This window comes from Papaver somniferum, chromosome 1, assembly GCF_003573695.1.
Source record: "Papaver somniferum cultivar HN1 chromosome 1, ASM357369v1, whole genome shotgun sequence".
In the NCBI taxonomy this organism is placed as follows: domain Eukaryota; kingdom Viridiplantae; phylum Streptophyta; class Magnoliopsida; order Ranunculales; family Papaveraceae; genus Papaver; species Papaver somniferum.
Window position 1 is genome coordinate 81,321,038 of NC_039358.1, and position 23,441 is coordinate 81,344,478.

Below are 23,441 nucleotides of genomic sequence, written 5' to 3' on the forward strand. Positions count from 1 at the left end.
GACTCGGAGTTATTTACTATGAACTAACAAGTTGCATCTCTTTCTATCTAGCAACTAATGTCAAATGCCCAGACACAGAGAACGAGAACCTCAGTGTCTAGGATTCTATTAGGTCTATAAATTCATGCTGGGTACCAAACATTTCAGGTCAAGTAAGGCGACTGTTGAGAGCTTAAATTTTCAAGTTCTTAGTGAATGAATGGGCTTTATGCTAGTGAAACAGTTGTTGGGCTGTGTTGTCTTGGTTGGCATAATGCTGCTCCCCAGAAGTAGAATTTGAACAGTCGCTGGTCAAAGTAAATCCCACCATGCCATAAAGACCACGACCCTACATCAAAACAGCAGTGTTACTGTTCATTGACATACACTTTTCTTCTTGAAATTTCTTTTATGTGCTTCTTTTGTTCTCTTTAGATTTGGCAAGGAGTTGCTGTCAAAATTCTGAGCTTATGGGTTTGGTTTAATACTTTTTCAAAAGTAGTCATTATTTAGGAAAAGTGAAAATTGACTGCATTATCTTAATTGAGTATGTTTGCTTATCATCTCAAGTGGCTTGTTTTGGTTAAGGAATAAAAGAATCCTAAACCCTGCTTATTGCATGCTTAGCAGTATACTTAGATGGCAAAACTCACAAGCAAAGAACAAAGCAGCTAGAGCACTAGGCAGGCAATAAGCATAATAAAAGCAAAATGTAGAATCAGCAAAGGAAGAAACAGATTAAAAGTAAAAGCAAATCATTTATAATTCTCAAGTAAAAACAATAACAGCAGTAGCTGGTGGTGGTGGCTGGGGAGAGATGATAATACTCACACACTGCTCTTTCCATGAACAGAACTCATCAAAGCATTAACAACAAACTAGGGATCCACAAACTCCCACAAAGAAATATCCAGATATGAAAATGGAAATAAAAATAAAGCAAACTAAACAAACAACCAAATCTAATACGATGCCACCACATTGATCACAAACTAAGAACATCCAGGACCTTCTTAGTAGTGAGATGCAGCAGGGGTTTCCTTCTTCTCCTCCTTATCCTTGCATTCATCATCATTTTTGCTAAACTTCTCCTTAATCTTTTCAAGAAATCCTTTCTTCTCTTCCTTCACTTCATGATGGGGCTCTGGATGAGATTCATAAGTACTGACATGAACAGGTTCAACTGGAGCATACTCAACTGGCTTCTCTTCACATTTCTCTTTCTCTTCATGATGCTTGCCTGGTAACTTTTCTTTAAGCTTCTCCATGAATCCTTTCTTCTCTTCACCTTCATGTACACTGTGTACTACTTCATGGTCATAAGTAGAGACATGAACGGGTTCAATTGGAGCACAGTCAACTTTCTTCTTTTCCTCTTCTTCTTCACATTTCTTACCTGGTAACTTCTCTTTAAGCTTTTCCAAAAGTCCCTTCTTCTCTCCTTCATGGACACTGTGTACAGTGTCATGATGATGAACCACTGGATGAACAACTGGTTCATCACACTTCTCAATTGGGATTGAGGTGTCCTCCTCATCATCTTTATGTAATTTCTCCTGGATCTTTTCCTTCAAAGACTTCTTCTTCTTCTTGATCATCACTCCATCTACTTCTTCCTCCTCATCACTTGACTGTAAATTCATCAAACAAAACAAAATAAAAGTTAGTTTAAATTTCTAAGTTAATCGGACAAGGATGCCACTTGGCATGCATTTTGTACTATGATGGGAAAGAATAAACAGAAAATTTGATTTAACATATACTTACAGAGCTAGAGCTGCTGCCGTGGCTGTGAGATCTGTGAATCTTCTCAAGTAGAGAAGGCTTCTTCTCTTCTTCTTCTTCACATGGTGGTTCAGAGATGTAAACATGTTCAACCTCAGTGGTTAATTCTTCAACTTCAGGTTTGCGTTCATCATCATGATGACCAAACAACTTATGGTGATGTTCAGGTTTCTTTTCCTCATAATCATCAACCTTGGGGTAATAAGGCTCAGGTTTCAGTTCCTCACATTCATCATCAACCTTAGTGTGGTGATGTTCAGGTAATTTGAACTCGTGGTGGTGATGTTCTTCTACTGGTTTACACTCTTCCACACTTGGTTCTTCTTTCTTTTTGCTCAAGAAATCAAACATACCACGATCTTTGATCTCAGGTTCGCACTCTCCTTCGTTAACATTGGAGTTGTAACCATGGGTTGGTTTCTGGTATTCATCAGCCATTTTTTTTTTTTTGCTTGCTTATCGAAATTGATCAACAAAAACTAGTGAAAATGAAAATGCTTAATTAAAAGATTTTGAACTAACTCTGGAAATGTTTTGTAAATTGAGAGAGATGAATGAATATTTTTGATGGAGATGAATTGTGAGATGGCGCCCTTTTTATAGTACGGGTGACGCGTTCGGGACACGATTTTATGGCGGTTAAAAAAAATTGATCGTGGCCATGGAGTAATTTAATTTAATTTAAACCGACTATAATCAAAGCAAATTAATGGATGAAAAGCGAGAATATCATAGTTGTACCAAGAATGGATAAAGATTAAAAAAATCCGAAATAGTCGGCTGAAACTTATGTACCGACTACCTATCAGAATTTAACATCTAAGAAAGTGGGACCCGATTAGTCGACCTCGATAAGCGAGAAAATAGGCAGAGGTCGGTGTTGTCACGTGGTACTATTCAGATGATGCCACGTGTCAGTGTTATGATGGTATGTCTCTGATATATTTTTTGGAGGCAGTAGAGGTTTCGAGATTGAAGACGACTGGTTAGAAAACGGTGCGAATTTGTACCGGATTTGTACACACTTCAGCCCCACAGTTTCAGTTCTTCGAATCAAATGTCGGCTAAGTGTCCACCCTTTGAACTTTGTTTTTTTCTTTTTAAGATGTTCTTTCGGGCTTTGGAGCTGTAGTAAGACTAATGTGTCCGAAAGTGTATTTCTTTCTTAAAACCTTAATTAAGATTCGATTCAGATTTCATAAGATTGTTTATATGTACGTGTTACTTTGAAAGAATTGATAGACTGAAATCGCTTTGATCGCGGATAAAAATGTTCATTGGATTGTATGTGCATGGCGGACCATTTTGTACCTAAATTATCTTTTCAACTTTGGAATGGAATCACTTCTTGTGAACAACTAGGTTCATGTTCAATGATCTTACATTATGGTTCATCATTCCCCCTCATGGGTCTAGGCCTATCTCTATGGTGGCCAAATCCGATGGCTGTTGCACAATGCCGTACGCTTACTTTGATTCCGATAGCTTAACCGATACATATATGCTCGACAGGTAAGTAAGGTAATTAACTCACACCTAACGTCATTTAAGGACGCCTAATACTGGATTAAGGTGCATTCGAAGAGTCCCAAATAAGTGTCCTAACTCGCATTACTCACCTAAAACACGTCGCATTAGTACCAAATCCTTGCCATTTTGTCGATTTTAGGGGATACCTATACACGTGGACTTGCGTACACGAACACACCGCCAAAAATGATATTATTAGGTACGTCGGCCACGTATGAAATGCACTCCGAAGAATTAATAAAGTGGGACTCCATTAATAAATATCAATAATGCCCCACAAGTGTACGAACGTTGATGAAGGAGTTGGTCACTTTTATCGCTGTATGGATAAAACTGTAACATGATAAAGTAAGACGCCCCCATAACACCAAAAATATCCATTCAAGAACAGCATTAAAATTACGTGGGCGGGAAGATAAAGATAAGAAAGTTAGTAGAAGGCCAGCGCAGCCTAGAAGCAGCCATTGCAGGAGCAGGTAAGAATGATCATGGTTTTGTTAGACTTATAATAATTAAACTTAATTGAATATAAGCCGCGTAAAATATGAAAAGTTGATAACTAAGTAGATTAACTTTGAAGTAACTAGAGATTCATTCCAACAAACATACTAGAAAATCCTAATTTCGTGCCGCTGGATTCTGCAGAGAAGACCATGTGACGTTCGTACATATAATTGTCGGGTTCATTCATTTGTAAATCACATAAATAAGTTTGGTGCCGATTTCATAAGTTGCAACCGAGTTCGCCGCTGTATTATGATCTTTGCTTATATATCTAACTTGTGCTTGTGGAAGTTTTACTACAATTGAAATAGTTTCTTCGATATATTTTCTGCTAGCCATGATATATCCGCTCATTTGTTGTTGATTGTATCCGCTAGGAGTTTACAGTCAGTTACTATGAAGACACTTGAAAGTAGATTGTCTTCAGACCATTTTAAAGCTTTCAATAGCGATTTTGCTTCTGCGTGTAAAGCTGAAGAGGCCCATTCCGAGCCCACTGAAAGATGTATGAAAGCTTCTTGATCCATTGAGTACACAATGAAAGCATATCCCATGGATAAATATTCTCTTTTTTATACAGCGCATCAATGGGTATTATCCAATCCGATTTAAAGTTGAACCATGAAAGTTTAGTAATCTTTGCTTTCTAGACACAATGAGTTGTGACTTTTTCTTTCATATTTGAAGACTGAATAAACTTTTTAATTTGGTTAATTAAATTTGTTGGACCTGGATTTTTTTTTTCAAGTATCACCTCGCATCTATGTTTTCATATGAACTAAAGTATGGTTGCAATATTTTCATTAAATTGCGAGAAATTTGAATCTGAAATCCATTTTTCTACCCAAGTGTTAATCAAATCTTTGCAAATATGAGAGTTTACTGCATCCAAAGAGCAAGCAATCCATATGGATCTAGTAAAAGGACATATTCTAGAGAGATGATGTTCCGTTTCCGAAGCTTTTTTATTGCACATGGGACATTCTGGCGAAATCTTGAAATTATGTGTTGCTAGTTGTAGTAGGTAGAGCCTTCTGAGATAATTTACAAATAAACGGTTTAACCATTGGAATCACTTGTATCTTCCATAATTTTTTCCAAGAGAACTGTTAGAGCACTGCTCGGTCGAACTCGCAACGTTGCTATCTCAAGCTTATTGTCAAGTTTAGTTGCCAAAACTATAAGTATTGATTTCTAGTCTACTTATAGCTAAGTATCATATTAGGATAAAGAGTGTAGTTGAGCATTATACTTCACGACATTCATCGATTGAAGACGAAGAACTACTAAGGAGCTTGTGGAACTTCATCAACAAAAGGTATGTGGATACTTGAACTCATCTATCACTCAAAAGTCTATCTACTTTATCTCCTATTTGAGACAAAAGTCGTATAGCTATATAAACTTCGATTATACACATTTGATATTTCGAGTTGAGTTTAACTCGCTTACATATTTCTCGAAATATGTGTTGGTAAGCTTTCGCTTTAACCAAGTTCATTTTATATTCTCGACGAAAGTCAAAAGATGATCATGTGAAAAGGCCTTGTAACATCTTACATGATTTATGTGAGATAGTCATTTGATGTAGACTCGGAATGTTCCGTATTGATCATTTAATCACTTAAAATGATTGAAATGGGAGTTTAGAACACTTAACCATAATTGGATCATGAGCATAGTATGCGTACTTGCATATGTGTTGATCCGATACCGGAATGTAGTATGCATACCCGTATGCTTACTAGCGAGGTTAGGTAAAGTCTGGGAGCTAGACTATGCGTACCTTTACGCTACTGGAAAAGTCAGTTGAAGTCCGGGTACTATAGTATGCGTACATGTACGCGTACTGGATTTAACGGAAGTGGACGACAATATGCATACCCGTTTGCATACTGGCGAACACAGTCCAAGTCCGGCTACTAAGGTATGCGTACCCGTTTGTATACTTGAGTGGGTTATGTTCTAAAATCGTTTTGTTCATGAACTAACACATTTATATAATAAGGAATGTAATCTTTTGCAAATCGTGACTATAATGTTCATGAATTGATTCGAGTGAATCAAAATCGATTTTGCTTCAATTGTGTCTTTTATACTTCTATGAGAATATAAACAATTGAACAACTCTAGAACTAGTTTCATTTGAGTCATTTGAACTAGTTATGCTTAAGATGAATAAGGTTGATATGAAAGTGTTCATATGGCTAACTTCGGTTAATTATTGTTGAGCCAACAAAGGTGTACACGTTTAGGTACGGTTACTCATATGTAAATGAAGTCACTTTTCATTTATGTGTAACAAGCTAAGTTCGATCTAATGGTTGAAAGATATTAGCTTGAGTCTAATCAGTTTTTCATCTTACAGTCAATATTGAATGCTTTGTTACCAAGGTAACATTGATTGCAAAGCCTGATTTGAAGACTATATAAAGGAGAACTCTAGCAACTGGGAAACCTAATCCCCACACATCCTGTGTGATACTAGTTGCGACTAAGTCGATCCTCCTTTAACCTTAGGTATTTTTAAAACCCAGTAGGTTAACGACTTGAAGACTTCATTGGGATTGTGAAGCCAGACCGAACTATTTTTTTTATAGTTGCATGTTATGATCTTTCTGTTTTCTATCGTGATTGAGTATTATCTTCTCTAAGATTTTCTCGATATTTGATCTCCGATAGGCAAGATAAAAAGTAGTCGCAAACATCTTCGTCTCATCGTTTGTGATTCCACAATATCTTGTTTCGCTACCATACAATTAAGATTATTGTGAGATGATTGATATTTATATGTTGTTCTTCGGGAATATAAGTCTGGTATATCAATTGGTTCTTGTTCACCTTGATTTATCAAAAGACGGAAGAAAACTCCAAGGTATATCTGTGGGAGACAGATTTATCTATTCAATAGACTTTTCAGTGTGAGACAGATTGGTTTATCAAGTCTTCGACTTTGGGTCGTAAAAACTCTTAGTTGTGGGTGAGATCAGCTAAGGGAATCAAGTACGCAGAATCCATCGTGGTTCTAAAGGCGTAAGGAACGCGACTGTACCTTAATCTGTGTGAGATTGGTTAAGGCTCAACGACAGTATGCGTACCCATTTGCATACTGGCAAACACAGTCCAAGTCTGGATACTTAGGTATGCGTACCCGTTTGCATACTTGAGTGGGTTATGTTCTAAAATCGGTTTGTTCATGAACTAATATATTTATATAATAAGGAATGCAATCTTTTGCAAACCGTGGATATGATGTTTATGAATTGATTCGAGTGAATCAAAATCGATTTTGCTTCCATTGTGTCTTGTATACTTCTATGAGAATATAAACAATTGAACAACTCTAGAACTAGTTTCATTTGAGTCATTTGAACTAGTTATGCTTAAGATGAATAAAGGTTGATACGAAAATGTTCATATGGATAACTTCGGTTTACTATTATTGAGCCAACAAAGGTGTACACGTTTAGGTACGGTTACTCACATCTAAATGATGTCACTTTTCATTTGTGTGTTACAATCTAAGTTCGATCTAATGGTTGAAAGATATTAACTTGGTTGAATTAGGTTTTTCATCTAACGGTGAATATTAAATGCTTTGTTACCAAGGTAACTTGGATTGCAAACCTGATTTGAAAACTATATAAAGGAGAACTCTAGCAATTAGGAAACCCAATCCCCACACCTCCTGTGTGATACTAGTTGCGACTAGAGTCGATTCTCTTTTAACCTTAGGTTTTTCTAAAACCCAGTAGGTTAACGACTTGAAGACTTCATTGGGATTGTGAAGCCAGACCCAACTATTTTCTCTGTCGTTGATGTTCTGATCTTGATGTTTTCTATCGTGATTGAGTACTATCTTCTCTAAGATTTGATCGAGATTTAATCTCCGATAGGAAAGATAAAAAAGTAGTCACAAACATCTTCGTCTCATCGTTTGTAATTCCACAATATCTTTTTTAGCTACCATACGATTAAAATTATTGTGAGGTGATTTATATTTGTAGGCTGTTCTCCGGGAATATAAGTCCGGTATATCAAAAGTTTCATGTTCATCTTGATTTATCAAAAGACGGAACAAAACTCATAGGTATATCTGTGAGAGACAGATTTATCTATTCAATAGACTTTTATGTGTGAGACAGATTGGTTTATCAAGTCTTTGACTTTGGATCGTAGCAACTCTTAGTTGTGGGTGAGATCAGCTAAGGGAATCAAGTGCGCAGAATCCGACGTGGTTCTAGAGGCGTAAGGAACACGACTGTACCTTAATCAGTGTGAGATTGTTTAGGGCTCAACTACATTCCATTCCAAAGTTAACTTGCAATAGTCTAGTGTCTGTAGCGGCTTAATAAAATGTGGTGTTCAAATCTGGACTAGGTCCCAGGGTTTTGTGCATTTGCGGTTTCCTCATTAACAAAATTTCTGGTGTCTGTGTTATTTCTTTTTTGCATTATATTTTCTATATAATTGAAATATTATAGGTTGTGTATAAGTTCAATCAATTGTGAACCTTTTGTTGTTGATTACATTTATTGACACTTGGATATTGGTTTTTGATACTGTCCAAGTTGTTTCTTATATTAATCAGGATCACGGATTTCTATCTGTTTGATTTGCTGATTACATTAAGAAACTGAGATATAACTCTTTGATATACTTTTCTTAAGATTGAGTCTAACTTTCTAGTTGATTCTCTTGAAAGTATATTGGAGTTAGTCCATACAGATTGCTAAGCGAAATATTGGGTGTGGTTGCTAGACCCCCGCTTTTTCAGGAACTCATTGTTACCGGATTTTGGTTGATGTGGAAATTATAAATGTTTTTTTACTGAGAAAGCTCCCGAATGATGATGTTTCCATCTAATTCTGTATGCATCTCCGTTATTTGGGGATATTGCTATAATCTTTTCTTTTATTTCTGGAGAGAAAAATTCATATATTTTCTCAGAATCCCAAGAACCTTCAAGATTTATTAGTTCTTGGAATTTTGCGGCAAAGGTTCTTCTTTATTGCTCGGTTTGTGAATTTCATCTGAATTGGGAATCCAATTTCCCTCCCAAATCTTCGTATTAGCTCCATTTTTCACTCAGAAAATATAATTTTTTGATAATAGTTAAACCTTTTTGTATACTTGTCCATATCCAAGAGAGTTCGTAGTTTTAGAAGGTTCCATGGGATTGGAATTATGGTAATACTTTGCTTCTAAAAGTTTCACCCATAATTGATCTTTTCTAACATTAACCGACTAGACAACTTTGCTAAGAGGGATATGTTGAAGTTATGGGGATTTGTGATACCCAATCCTCCTTGTGATTTTGGTTTGCAAATGTTGATCCACGCCTTTATATAACCTCCTTTACTTTTTGACTCACATTTATTCCACCAAAAATCTCTTTGAATTCGATCTAGTTGGTCCAGTGTTTCTTTAGGAAGTGATAGTACCTGCTTTTGGTATAGGGTATGCTTGGAGAATAGATTGGATTAACATTGTCCGACCCGCTTGTGATAAAAACTTTACTTTACAACCTTGTAGAGTTGCATAATATTTTTGAAGAAGAGGCTTGAATTGTTTTTTCTTATTTCTATCAATGAATAGATGGGTGCCGAGGTATCTATCCTTTTTTGTCATCAGGGGAAGTTTTAGAATTTTAGCTATGATTTTTTCATGTTTCAGATGAATTATAGGGCTAAAGTAGATTCCAGATTTATGGAGATTAACCATTTTTCCGGTGATTTCCCCAAATATATATATAGTATATCCAATAAATTTTTTGCTTCACCCAGATCCGCTTTTATGAGAAGGAAATAATCATCAACGAAGAAAAGGTGAGAGATATTTGGAGCGTGTTTATTGATTTTAAGCCCTGAGATTTTTTTTTTCTCCCCTAAGGCTTATTCAAGGAGACGTGAGAGAATAACCATGCAAATAAGAAAAAAATATGGGGAGAGAGGATCACAATGTCTGATTCCACTTGAATTGGAAAATATTGGACCTTGAGCACTATTTAGGAGAATCGGGAAAGAAGTAGTAGAGATACACTGAAGAATGAGGTTTACCTAGGTATCACTGAAACCAAACGAGTTTAAGGCCTTTTTTTTTTATAAAAGGCCATTCAACCCTATCAAAAGCTTTTGAAAGATCTATTTTTAAGGTCAAATTACCTTTTTTAGATTTGGATGTTTTGATAGAGTGAAGAAGCTCATGAGCAATTATCAGTGATTTGTCTTCCTGAGAGAAATGCAGATTGGTTGGGAGATAAGATCCTATTTAAGATAGGTTTTAGTTTATCGACAAGGATTTTAGAAATAAGTTTATCGATGGTGTTGCTAGATGGATCAAATAGTGTATTTTATTTATAAGATTTCCCACTATTATAAATGGAGAAGTTACTATTATGTTTAAATCACAGAAAATAAATAAGCAAGGGAATCATATATCCCCTTTCCTGTTTATATTAATGGACGAGATTCTTTCATTGCTCTTGAATAGAGCAGCATCAAATTGACTTGTTTCTGAATTTAAAGTGGCGTCAAATGACACTGTCATTCATCATCTTCAGTTTGCTGATAACCTAATTATTTTTCTGGATAACTCAATTGATCATGTTAGTAATTCGAAAACATATTATTTACTTTTGGACTTGTTGCCGGTCTAAAACAAATTCTTAAAAGAGTACAATTTTTGGCATTGGAAGCAATCATAATAGGAAGCAGTTGTGCACATATATTTAGTTGTGAGTTAGTTCAACTGATAACTCAGAAGATTCATCAAAGATTGTCAACTTGGAAAAGTAGATCTTTGTCCAAGGGCCAGAGACTGGTCATGGTAAATAGTGGATTGACTAGCTTGCGAATTTTCTATCTATTTATGTTTCAAATGCATGTCTTAGTCATGAAAGATTTTCGAAAGGATCATGCGAGATTTTCTTTGGGGTTCTACTGAAAATTCAAAGAAAAGAAGTTGGGTTTCTCAGGAAAAAGTGTGCTTACCTAAGAATAAAGGAGTCATTGGCGTTAAGAAATGTAAACTAACCAATAAAATACTGCACTGTAAATGGATTTTGAGGTTTGGGTCTGACAAGAATTCTTTATGGAAGTAAATAATTCTGCAAAATTCTGGAGGCAATTCAAACTCCTTTTCTACCAGCTTCACTTCTTACTTGCATGGCATAATTTGTGGTTGATAGACACATTTTTGTGTCTAAATTGTCCTCAATTTTCTCTATGTTGGTACTCGATTTTGTACTTATTTTGGTGTTTTGTGTGTTTGTAGGTATTTTTGGAAAATAAACGTTTTTGGAAGAATCGGCTCGAAAAACTGCTAAGCGGACCTCAGATTTGGCTAAGGGGAACCCGCGGTTATGTGCAGCCCAAATTTTTTCTCCGCACCCAAATTACTATCGGAACCCCAACAGAAGGATAAGAGGCACCCTTCATCTTCAACATTCAAAAAGAATATTTGCGGGAAATTTGGTTCCACCGGTAAAGGATTTATTATTTTTAAAATAAGAATATCTTCTTGCCTTATAAACATGAAGAATTTGAAGAAAACAGAAGTTATCTTGTATTAAACAAGAGAGATATCCTTGGAAGATTTTATCTTGGATTTTATTCTGTGAATTAAAGAAGATATGAGTTTAATAAAGAAATATGGAGAATAAAGAGAAGGAAAAATTCCTGAAGATATTTTTAATTAAAAAGAAGAAGATTTTGGAGTTATGGAAGAATATATTTGAGTAATGTGTATTTGTGTGTATAAATAGAGAGCTAGAGAGCACATTTGAGGGGGGAGTGGGGGAGAGAAAATAAAATTATTGCATTAATAATTTTCTCCCATTTTCATTATTTGTAAACACTTTGAGCAATGAAATTATATTTCGAGCGTGTTTCCAACCTAATGAGCTAAACCCAACATTGGGATGACGGAGGAAGCTGGATTTCATCAATGTGGTAATTTGAATAATTCTTTTATTTACTTTTTGCACCGATTTTAAATGATTTATGATTTCTATTAACCAATTGTCATTTTGTTAGATAGTGTATGCTTAGTCTTAGGTGCTTTAGATACACTATGCTTGTAATTTACAATTGATGTTTTACGAAATCTATCCTTGGAAAAATATTAGAGTTGATATTTCTTTTGTTTGAGCGATAAATGTCTAGGATTAATTTTTGAACCACTTGAATATGAAAGCAGTGAAATCCTGAGTCCCAGTGAATTCTTCATCCCGTGACATATTTTTTATATAATTTCTTATTTTTAGTATTTTTATATTTAAGCCTAGAATCAATTTCAACAAGTCCGAGTGAACGACAATCTTATTTACCACTATTCAAAATTCGATCAGTGGTATGAGATTTTTAAGGTCTAAAGATCACCTCATTCAGGATACTAAAAATGAGGTTCATAATGACAACGCCATTTTATTTTGGAATTCTTTACAGGTTTCTTCAATTCTTTTTTTGAACTGTCTAGGAAGAAGAATGCCACTAATTCTTAATATGTCTTCAATGAAGTAGCTTGGGATTTCAGTTTCATCGAAAATTTAATTGTACAAAAACTAAGTGAAGTAATTCGATCACTGCAGCAGAAATGTGAATCTACTAGTATCATTGAAGACTTACGATAAATGATCAAAGGATATGGGATGCAGAGGGTGATGATGTTACGTTGCTAACTGCTACAAGTATATAGATGTGAATGTCTTTCTGGTCCATCATAAGCAAGTTTGGAACTCAAAAATTCCATTAATGTTACTGTTAGAGCACTGCTTGGTCGAACTCGTAAGCGTTGCTATCTCAAGCTTGTTTGTCAAGTTTAGTTTCCAAAACTATAAATCTTGATTTCTAGTATACTTATAGATAAGTCTCGGATTAGGATAGTATGTGTAGTTGAGCTTTAGACTTCACGGAATTTATCGATTGAAGACGAAGAACTACTAAGGGGAGCTTGTGAAACTTCATCAAAAAAAGGTATGTGGAGAATTGAACTCATCGATCACTCAAAAGTCTATCTATTCTATCTCCTATTTGAGACAAAAGTCGTATAGCTATATAGACTTCGATTATATACATTTGATATTTCGAGCTGAGTTTAACTCGCTTACATATTTCTCGAAATATGTGTTGGGAAGCATCGCTTTAACCAAGTTCATCTTATATTCTTGACGAAAGTCAAAAGATGATCATGTGAAAATTGCCTGGTAACATCTTATATGATTTGTGTGAGACAGTCATTTGGTGTAGACTCGGAATGTTTCGTGTTGATCATTTGATGACTTGAAAATTGCTTTGAGGCTAATAGTTTGTGTGAGATAGCTATTGTCGTCTTCTAAGAATATTTCAATGATTGGAATGGGAGTTTAGAACAATTAGCCATGATTGGGTATAACACAATATGCGTACTTGTATGCTAACTGTTGTAAGTTATTCCAAGTCCGGGAAACATAATATGCATACCCGTACACGTACTGGTTTGTGAGTTGAAGCCCGAGAACTTAGTGTGCATACCGGCGTAAGTTCAAGTCCGGGAATTCAACTGAGTTTGGTGGTGTACGACAGTATGCGTACCCGTTCGCATACTGGAGAACCCAGACCAAGGACGGCTACTTAGGTATGCGTACCCGTTTGCATACTTGAGTGGGTTATGTTCTAAAATCGGTTTGTTCATGAACTATGTATTAAGGAATGCAATCTTTTGCAAACCGTGGCTATAATGTTCATGAATTGAGTCGAGTGAATCAAAATCGATTTTGCTTCAATTGTGTCTTTTATACTTCTATGAGAATATAAACAATTGAAAAACTCTATAACTAGTTCCATTTGAGTCATTTTCACTAGTTATGTTAAGATAAATAAGGTTGATATGAAAGTTTTCATATGACTAACTTCGGTTAACTATTCCCCACACCTCCTATGTGATACTAGTTGCGACTAGAGTCGATTCTCCTTTAACCTAGTTTTTTCCTAAAACCATTATAGGTTAACGACTTAAAGACTTCATTGGGATTGTGAAGCCAGACCCAACTATTTTCTCTGTAGTTGCGTGTTCCGATCTTGCTTTGTTCTATCGTATTGAGTACTATCTTCTCTAATATTTGCACGAGATTTAATCTCTGATAGGCAAGATAAAAAGTAGTCACAAACATATTCGTCTTATCGTTTGTGATTCCACAATATCTTGTTTCACTACCATACGATTAAGATTATTGTGAGCTGATTGATATTACTAGGTTGTTCTTCGGGAATATAAGTCTGGTGTATCAATTGGATCCTGTTCACCTTGATTTATCAAAAGACTAAACAAAAATCATTGGTATTTCTGTGGGAGACAGATTTATCTATTCAATAGACTTTTCTATATGATACAATTTTTTTTATCAAGTCTTCGACTATGGGTCGTAGCAACTCTTAGTTGTGGGTGAGATCAGCTAAGAGAATCAAGTGCGTAGAGTCCTGCTGGGATTCAGAGTCATAAGAAATGCGACTGTACCTTGATCAGTGTGATATTGGTTAGGACTCAACTACATTCCAGTCCGAAGTTAACTTGCAGTAGGCTAGTGTCTGTAGCGGCTTAATACAATCTGGTGTTCAAATCTGGACTAGGTCTCGAGGTTTTTCTGCATTTGCGGTTTCGTCGTTAACAAAATTTCTGGTGTCTGTGTTATTTCTTTTACGCATTATATTTTCTATATAAGTCAAATATCACAGGTTGTGCGTAGTTCAATAAATTAGATAATCCATCCTTTGGTTGTTGATATAAATTTATTGACGCTTGAACATTAGTCTCAGGTACCGTTCAAGTTGTTTCCCATTATAATCAGGCTCACGGATTCTATTTGTTTGATTTGCTGATTACGTTGAGAAACAAAGATATAACTCTTGGATATATTTCCATTGATTAAGTCTGACTGTCTAGTTGATTCTCCTGGAATTTATATTGGAGTTTGTCCATACAGATTTCCTAAACGAAATATTGAGTGTGGTTGTAGACCCCCGCTTTTTCAACTGGCATCAGAGCAGGCAAACAAGCTTAAGACCTTATAAGTCTGTGTTTACAGCAATCTGACTCTAGGGACAGAAGTGATATCTCTGTAAATGTACCATCAGTTTCCGATGGCTCAAATTACTTATGGTGGAAAATTACTAGGCGTGCCTTTCTTCAAGCGCGTGATTTTCAATCATGGGTTTATGTTGTTAATGGCTACAATCCTCCAATGTTTACAGTAGACGGTGTCTCTATTGCAAAGGATATTGGTAGATATGAACCTAACGAGATTCTCGCTGCAAAGAAAAATTCTGACGGTTTAAATGCTATCATTCATGCCATTACCCCAGATCTTCAGCACCATGTGACTACATGCACTCGGTCTAAAGATGCTTGGGATATCTTAGAAACTGTATCTGAAGGGAATACCTCTGAAAAGGAAGCTAGGCTTCAAAACCTAAATTCTGATTGGGAAAACCTTTGTATGGCTGACGAAGATTCATTTGATGAGTTTTATCATAAAGTGTCAGAAATTGTTAATGCATCTTTTTTTAGGTAAGACTTTTCCTGAAAAGGACATTGTGATGAAAATTCTTAGATCGTTGCCAGCCAAATACGATTCTAAGAAACATGCCATCGTTGAAGGAAATAACCTTATTAATACTCTATCCAGAAATACTCTGGTCGGGAAGTTAAAGATCTTTGATCATGAGCATACATCCAAAGCTGGAAAGGATATTGCTTTCAAAGAATAAAAGAACACAAAATTGCTTGACAAAAGTAAATGTGTTGGCAACTCTATGGATGATCCTATTGAGACTGATTCTTCAGATGAAGATCTTGATAACTCAGTCTCTCTGATCACAAGACAGTTTAGAGATCTTCTTTTGAAGAGAAGTAAACGGTTCGTCAGAGATAAGCCTAGATCATCAGTTAAACCTCATGACAGTGTTCCTCCTATAAACAGGGACACACTCGATACCGATGATGAGGATATGCCTCAGTGCTTCAAGTGTAAAGGTTTTTGTCATTTTGACAATGAGTGTCCAAATCGTAGAAAATACATTGGGAACAAAAGACTTGCTGCAACTCTTGATCAAATGTCTGATCATTATGATTCAAATGAAGAAGAAAAATCAAGTGTTACGCTCCTTGCCGAAAATATTGATTTTGATAATTGTAGCAATACTCAATCAATCTTGATATTTTTCCTGGAGAAACATCTTCAACTATTTTGGAGGATAAAATGGATTTTTCCCAGTCTATTGGAAATTCTATTTCTAATGTTTCAGGTACTACATTTTGTCTAGCAGCTTGCTCCGCTATGGTGTCTGAACCATCCTCCACTTTGACATGTTTTTATTGTACTATTAAGGGTCACGAACTCTCTAGTTGTTTCAAGTACAAGCATAAAGTAAGATATGTCAACAAACTTCAACGGAGAGAAAATCGATTACGAACAAGCTCAAACTTATTCAGAAGTCGTCTGAGGTATGTAAACTCAACTCTTCTCCAAAGAAGTTAATTTCTAAAGAAAAAGTTAAACCACTACAGAAAAAACATGGTCTAAACATTCTATGAAAGAGGACTTTATGAAATCTTTCCAAAAAGGTCATGGTGGACAGATTATTGTTCACCCTAACACAGCTTAATTGTGATGGTTATGCATCTTGTCTCAAGTTCCTGATCCCAAAGAGACAAGAGTTTAGCACTTTCAGGCCTTAAGAAAAATAAATTTTTGTTTTGTTTTGTTTGGATTTCGGTTGACTTTTTCATATCCTAGATTGGTATTTAAAAGAGGTCTCCATGTTTTGATTCATTAAAAGATGGTTAAAATCGAAAAAATATGCCTTCTTTAGGGTTGTGAGTTGTGTGTACGTGAATCTTCTTATTTTGTATAAAGGTTCCGTAACCCTACATTCATTTTTCCTTCCTTGAAAACTCTTTTTAAAACAAGTTTACTTGTAGAGTTTTCTTTGTGAATTTCTCTCACAAACCCATATTTGTATGGAGGCTCCAAGCATTATGACTTCTGATGGAAAATAGGTTAATATGATTGTTAAGCCATCAATCATGAAGGAAAATATAAATCTCCGTTACCCTCTTCATTGAAAAGAAAAAGGAGGAATGTGAGGAAACCAAGGGTCGTCCCTTCAAATCTTCAGAAGTTTTCTGGTGTTCTTGAAGAGTTGAAGGAAACAAGAAAGGAGATGCAGAAAATAAAGGCCATTGTTTTTCGGACTCTTGAAATTCAGAAGGCCCTGGTTCGGCATCAGTCACGAAGGTTTGTTGAGTCGAGTGAAAATAAATTCACGGATGGGTCGAGTGAATAAATGGATAGAGCCATACGACTCCAATTATATGGAAATAAAAAGAAACGGGATTTTGTTCTTAATCTGAATGATTACCCGACCTAATTATACGTTAAAAATATATTAGTGCCTAACGCGGTAAAAGGTTCTCCTATACGTGGATTATCTATTTTTTTTATGAATCCTAACTATTCACTATATCTTCATTATAGTATGGAGGGGAGACGAATGTGTAAAAGAAGGGGTATATTGATAAAGATAAAAAATTTCCAAAATCAAAAGAGCGATCGGGTTGCAAAAATAAAGGATTTTTAACCATTATCAATTGGATTAAAAAAGGTTTTTCTTTATGAACCTTATGTTCCAATGGCTGTTGACGACAAGGAGTTTAGGGACGATAAAGAATTTTTCAAAGGTCTTAATGTCTATGAAACTTCTTATGAGAATTTATTCTTGTGTTTTAAGATAGATAACTAGGATTTGGAATAACAATTATTTTGAGTACACATAGCTATTGCCAACGATTTTTGTCTTGCAATGTTTTTAGATTTATTTATTTAAATTCTAAAGTTTATTTGGAAGATGATTTTGCAATATTAATCTTTATTGGTTTTATATATTGAAAAAATATTTTATGGGATATATGTGTTTACGTCCGTGAACTATGATTGCCCATATATGTCAAAAGTTAGGTTTATTATATGTCTTTATGCAAATATTGATGGAAAATAAAATGAACTTTTGATAACACAGATTAAGTCTATGGTATCCTTATCCAAATATTGATGAAAATAGAATGAATCTTTGAATATTCCGCAGTATTGATCTTTTCCTAATCCACTTCTAGTGAAGGTACTGTACAGCTCCATAAGTTCTCCTATGTTGAGCATTTCCGATTAAATTAATCATAGGTTATCTTGTGTTTAATTTAATTGAGTTTTATGGATACAAATTCATGCTTCATGTAATTTGTTAATGTCCAAAGAAATCCTTCTTTTCTAGTAAAATTAAGGCCGCTCTTGTTGTTCTTTCGGGAATGAGAAATTTTATAGGGGAGAGTTCTTAATTGAACCTGTGCTTAATTTACAAATCTTTGTGAGGAGTGCGGCTGTGGAATATTGTAGGAGTCATCTTGTATCTTTATAAAATCCTTGATCAATACACTAAGTTTCGACTATGTGAAATCATCGAAACAAAGTTGATATGTTCTCTTTTAGTCATGAAGTATCTCTATGAGAATTTCATTATGATCCTAATAGTTTTCGTACCTTTGCCAATTTATATTGACAAAAAGGGGGAGACTTATTGTGTAGTTCACAGTACAAATACATATGCTTTACAAATCATTATGTAAGGGGGAGTGGTTTTCATTGTGAGATGAAGTATTGACTAAGGGGGAGCGATACATATCACCATAATATTGTTTTCAAAGTTGTGATAAAATTTGACTTTGACGTTGTGTAATAATACTATGACACTGTATAACAATACAAAAACATCCTGATTTATATATTGTTATAGCTACGGATCTTCAACAACTATGGTGCTGAGTTGAACACGTGCATAATCACTGGAGTACTTGGAAGTGACGAAGATTTGGAGTGATTTTGAAAAACCAAGGAAATAAAGCATTTGGATGAGAAGCCACAAAGTTTATTTATTTTGTAATCCATATGTATTGATAGTTTTGTCACTAAAATTGACAAAGGGGGAGATTGTTAGAGCACCGCTCGGTCGAACTCGCAAGCGTTGCTATCTCAAGCTTGTTTATCAAGTTTAGCTGCAAAAACTATAAGTCTTGATTTATATAATGTGTAGTTGAGCTTTAGAATTCACGACGTTCATCGATTGAAGACGAAGAACTACTAAGGGGAGCTTGTGGAACTTCATCAAAAAAAGGTATGTGGAGACTTGAACTCATCTATCACTCAAAAGTCTATCTACTCTATCTCCTATTTGAGACAAAAGTCGTATAGCTATATATACTTCGATTATACACATTTGATATTTCGAGCTAAGTTTGACTCGCTTAATTATTTCTCGAAATATGTGTTGGTAAGCTTTCGCTTTAATCAAGTTCATCTTATATTCTTGACAAAAGTCAAAAGATGATCATGTGAAAATCGCCTGGTAACATCTTATTTGATTTGTGTGAGACAGTCATTTGGTGTAGACTCGTAATTTTTCGTATTGATCATTTGATCACTTGAAAATTGCTTTGAAGCTAATAGTTTGTGTGAGACAGCTATTGTCGTCTTCTAAGAATGTTTCAATGATTGAAATGGGAGTTTAGAACAATTCACCATGATTGGGCATAACACAATATGCGTGTTTGTATGCTAACTGTTGCAAGTTGTTCCACGTCCGGGAACCATAGTATGCATACCCGAATGCGTACTGGTTTGTTAGTTGAAGTCCGGAAACTTAGTATGCATACCCATATGCGTACCGGCGTAAGTTCAAGTCCGGGAATTCAACTGGATTTGGTGGTGTACGACAGTATGTGTACCCGTTCGCATATTGGTGAATCCATACCAAGTCCGGCTACTTAGGTATGCGTACCCGTTTGCATACTTGAGTGGGTTATTTTCTAAAATCGGTTTGTTCATGAACTAATACATTTATAGAATAAGGAATGCAATCTTTTGCAAACCGTGGCTATAATGTTTATGAATTGATTCGAGTGAATCAAAATCGATTTTGCTTCAATAGTGTCTTGTATACTTCTATGAGAATATGAACAATTGAACAACTCTATAACTAGTTTCATTTGAGTCATTTGAACTAGTTGTGTTAAAATGAACAAGGTTGATATGAAAGTATTCATATGGCTAACTTCACTTATCTATTTTTGAGCCAACAAGGTGTACACATTTAGGTACGGTTACCCATATTTGAATGAAGTCACTTTTCATTTGTGTGTAACAAGCTAAGTTCGATCTAACAAAAAGATATTAGCTCAGGTTTTTATCTAACGGTGAATATTGAATGCCTTGTTACCTAAGTAACATTGATTACAAACCCTGATTTGAAGACTATATAAGGGAGAACTATAGCAACTGGGAAACCTAATCCCCACACCTCCTGTATGATACTAGTTGCGACTAGAGTCGATTCTCCTTTAACCTAGTTTTTTCCTAAAACCATTATAGGTTAACGACTTAAGGACTTCATTGGGATTGTGAAGCTAGACCCAACTATTTTCTCTGTAGTTGTGTGTTCTGATCTTGCTCTGTTCTATCGTATTGAGTACTATCTTCTCTAAGATTTGCTCGAGATTTAATCTCCAATAGGCAAGATAAAAAAGTAGTCACAAACATCTTCGTCTCATCATTTGTGATTCTACAATATCTTGTTTCGCTACCATACGATTAAGATTATTGTGAGGTGATTGATATTACTAGGTTGTTCTTCGGGAATATAAGTCCGGTGTATCAATTGGTTCCTGTTCACCTTGATTTATCTAAAGACAGAACAAAACTCATAGGTATTTCTGTGGGAGACAGATTTATCTATTCAATAGACTTTTTTGTGTGATACTGATTTGTTTATCAATTCTTCGACTTTGGGTCGTAGCAACTCTTAGTTGTGGGTGAGATCAGTTAAGGGAATCAAGTGCATAGAGTTCTGCTAGGGTTCAGAGGCGTAAGGAACGCGACTGTACCTTGATTAGTGTGAGATTGGTTAGGGCTCAACCTCATTCCAGTGTCCGAAATTAACTTGCAGTAGACTAGCGTCTGTTGCGACTCAAAACTTCTGGTGTCTGTGTTATTTTTTTTCCGCATTATATTTTCTATATACTTGAAATATCACAGATTACACGTACTTCAATCAATTAGATAATTCAATTTTTGATTGTTGATATAAATTAATTATGACGTATCCTAATATTAAAGAAAAGAATCGAACAAAGAAACAACCTTCCCGTCTAAATTACCAAACCTAATCCATCATGGATAAGACAGAGGCAGAGGGAATCAAATGCACGATATTTAACCACGGAAAATGGTTCGCAACTTTGTAAACGTTGCCTATAGGAAAATCCACATAATTAGTCAAAGAGACGGGAATTACTTACTACAAATTAGTTTCTAATTGATATTGTAACCATGTACATTCATGTGGTGATTTCCTCCTATGGGCCATATAGTATTCTTAATTTCTTAAGGACCTACTTTTTGATCGGAGTACAAGGAAATGTCACCAAAGAGAAGAAAATAAGAAGAATGAAAATCAAGCAAACATCACTGACAAGCTAGTGATTAAAAATAAAAGACCTACAAAAAGCTATGGAGGTTTAAATTCTAATCTTGTCAATTTTCCAAAATGTGCTGATAGTTGATAACTTGATATTATCAAAATCCTTGAAGACCAAAGCCCATGTGTAAAGAGTGTGGGGATCAGTTGGGTGATAGATTTGTCCATTAAGGCTTAAACCGAAGATTCTCGCATTCCTTTTAAGCCATAAACACCATGCAATATCAGCCTATGTTCCATATAAGGTTGCATCGCTTCAATGAAGAACTCACTACCCATGAAAGATAGCAGTTCCAACATCATATATGGCACAGCAAAGGACCAATACAAGTATACAACGGTTGCTTGAAGTAACACCATATGTTAGAACGATTTTTTAGGGACCATGATTTTTTTTTGAGGGGACCATGGTTTTATTAGGCCATCTTCCCTATAGTTATAAGGGGTGTCCTAAAGCATTGAAATGACCAATCTATCCTTAGCCTAATTTAATTAAAACCAACCCAATAACTATATATATATAACCACCACCTCCTCCCACCACCACCTCCCACCATCGCTGATTGCCACCACCACCACCTCTGATTATCACCACCACCCACCACCGATTACCACCACCACCACCGCCCACCACCACCGATTACCACCACCACCACCTCCGATTATCACCACCACCAACCACCGATTACCACCACCACCTCCGATTACCACCACCACCAACCACCACCACCACTATATATATAGTTTAATTTAAAACATTAACAAAGATATATTCTCACAAACCCATTACTTGTCATTCGTTTTTGGTTGCATAAATGAGAAATAATCATTAAAATGAGTTGAAAATGGAAGTTGCAGAGAGGTTTAATGGAGGGTTTTTTTTTCAGAGAAAATTTCGGTTATCACGAATTAATTTTTTCTTAACCGAACTCAGAGTTCGGTTGATTCGCAAAAAAATACTTTTAACCGAACTCCTTGTATTAGAACAACACAAGTCCATAAGTTCGGTTCCTTCGCAAAATAAGAATATCACCGAACTTTAGTTTACGAAAATAATGAGAAGTCCACAAGTTCGGTTCCTTCGCAAAAATGTTAAGTTTTCTTTGTAACCGAACTCTACCTTTGAAACTTCGTAACCGAACTCTACCTGATTCGCCAAGAAATAAATTTCGTAGTAACCGAACGTTTGCCTAATTGCATATATGCATATATAAGCCCAGTTCGGTTGATTCGCAAAATATGTTGAAGTTTGCGAACCAACCGAACTTCTAACACTAGGTTACTTTTAACCTGCAGTTCGGTTGGGAACTTGGTTGCGTTGAAGTTTGCGAACTAACCGAACACACAAGATGTACCCAAATAAATTGTTAAGTTCAAAGTTCAGTTACCTACCATTTTGTCCTAGGTAACCGAACATTACACTGTACGACCAAAACCTCCATTAACGAGCGAGTTCGGTAACCTGCGTGTTTGGAAAACGTAATCGAACTACACTTTCAGGTGTGTTCGGTTACATGTTCTTGACATATGGTAACCGAACTGACCCAAATCTACATAAAAAAATTCATTTTTTATGAAAGTTTTGAGCAATTCAACCAACATTATCTAAGTTTGAAGCATACATGGGTATCCAAATACCCTTCCTCCGGTTGTGGTTGGTAAAATCCATCGTTTTTCATGTTTTCTTTCTTCATCTTCTCTAACTTTACTCTCTCAATAATTGTACTTCTTTAAAAAAAAACTATCTGATTTTTTAATCTCACTAATTATTTTTAACTTAATCATCTCACTAATCATTACACTAACTATTATTAACACTAACTAATCACCACCCAAAATTAATCGGGAAGGTAATTTAGGTATTAATATAAATATCTAGATAAGGGGTGACCTAGATTTACTTCTAATGTTTTTACCCAAAATAAAACCATGGTCCCCCAAAAAGATCATGGTCCCCAAAAAATCGTTCATATGTTATAAGCAAAACAACAACGGTCCGCGAGTTATAACCCCAATGGTGTCACTATCCATCCACAAAAAACCCATCAAAACAAAAGTAACACAAAAACCCCATCAAAACAAAAT

General features: G+C 35.4%; 1 protein-coding gene across 1 annotated transcript; it reads right to left on the minus strand.

Annotated features, from left to right (window-relative positions):
* Window positions 1-717: 717 nt before the first annotated feature.
* LOC113292018 (dehydrin ERD10-like) lies at window positions 718-2,335 on the minus strand. Its single transcript, XM_026541426.1, has 2 exons — window positions 1,747-2,335; window positions 718-1,610 (listed from the first exon to the last, which is right to left on the minus strand). Exons 1-2 carry the CDS (start codon window positions 2,200-2,202, stop codon window positions 993-995), a joined length of 1,074 nt encoding a protein of 357 aa, XP_026397211.1. The 5' UTR covers window positions 2,203-2,335; the 3' UTR covers window positions 718-992.
* Between the last annotated feature and the right edge of the window lie 21,106 nt (window positions 2,336-23,441).

What these genes read in the sequence shown, in the direction of transcription:
- LOC113292018 (XM_026541426.1), bottom strand. Translation starts at nt 2,202, where the DNA reads ATGGCTGATGAATACCAGAAACCAACCCATGGTTACAACTCCAATGTT. An exon ending in ACGGCAGCAGCTCTAGCTCT is followed by an intron (nt 1,611 to 1,746) that starts GTAAGTATATGT and finishes ATGAATTTACAG; the next exon opens with TCAAGTGATGAGGAGGAAGA.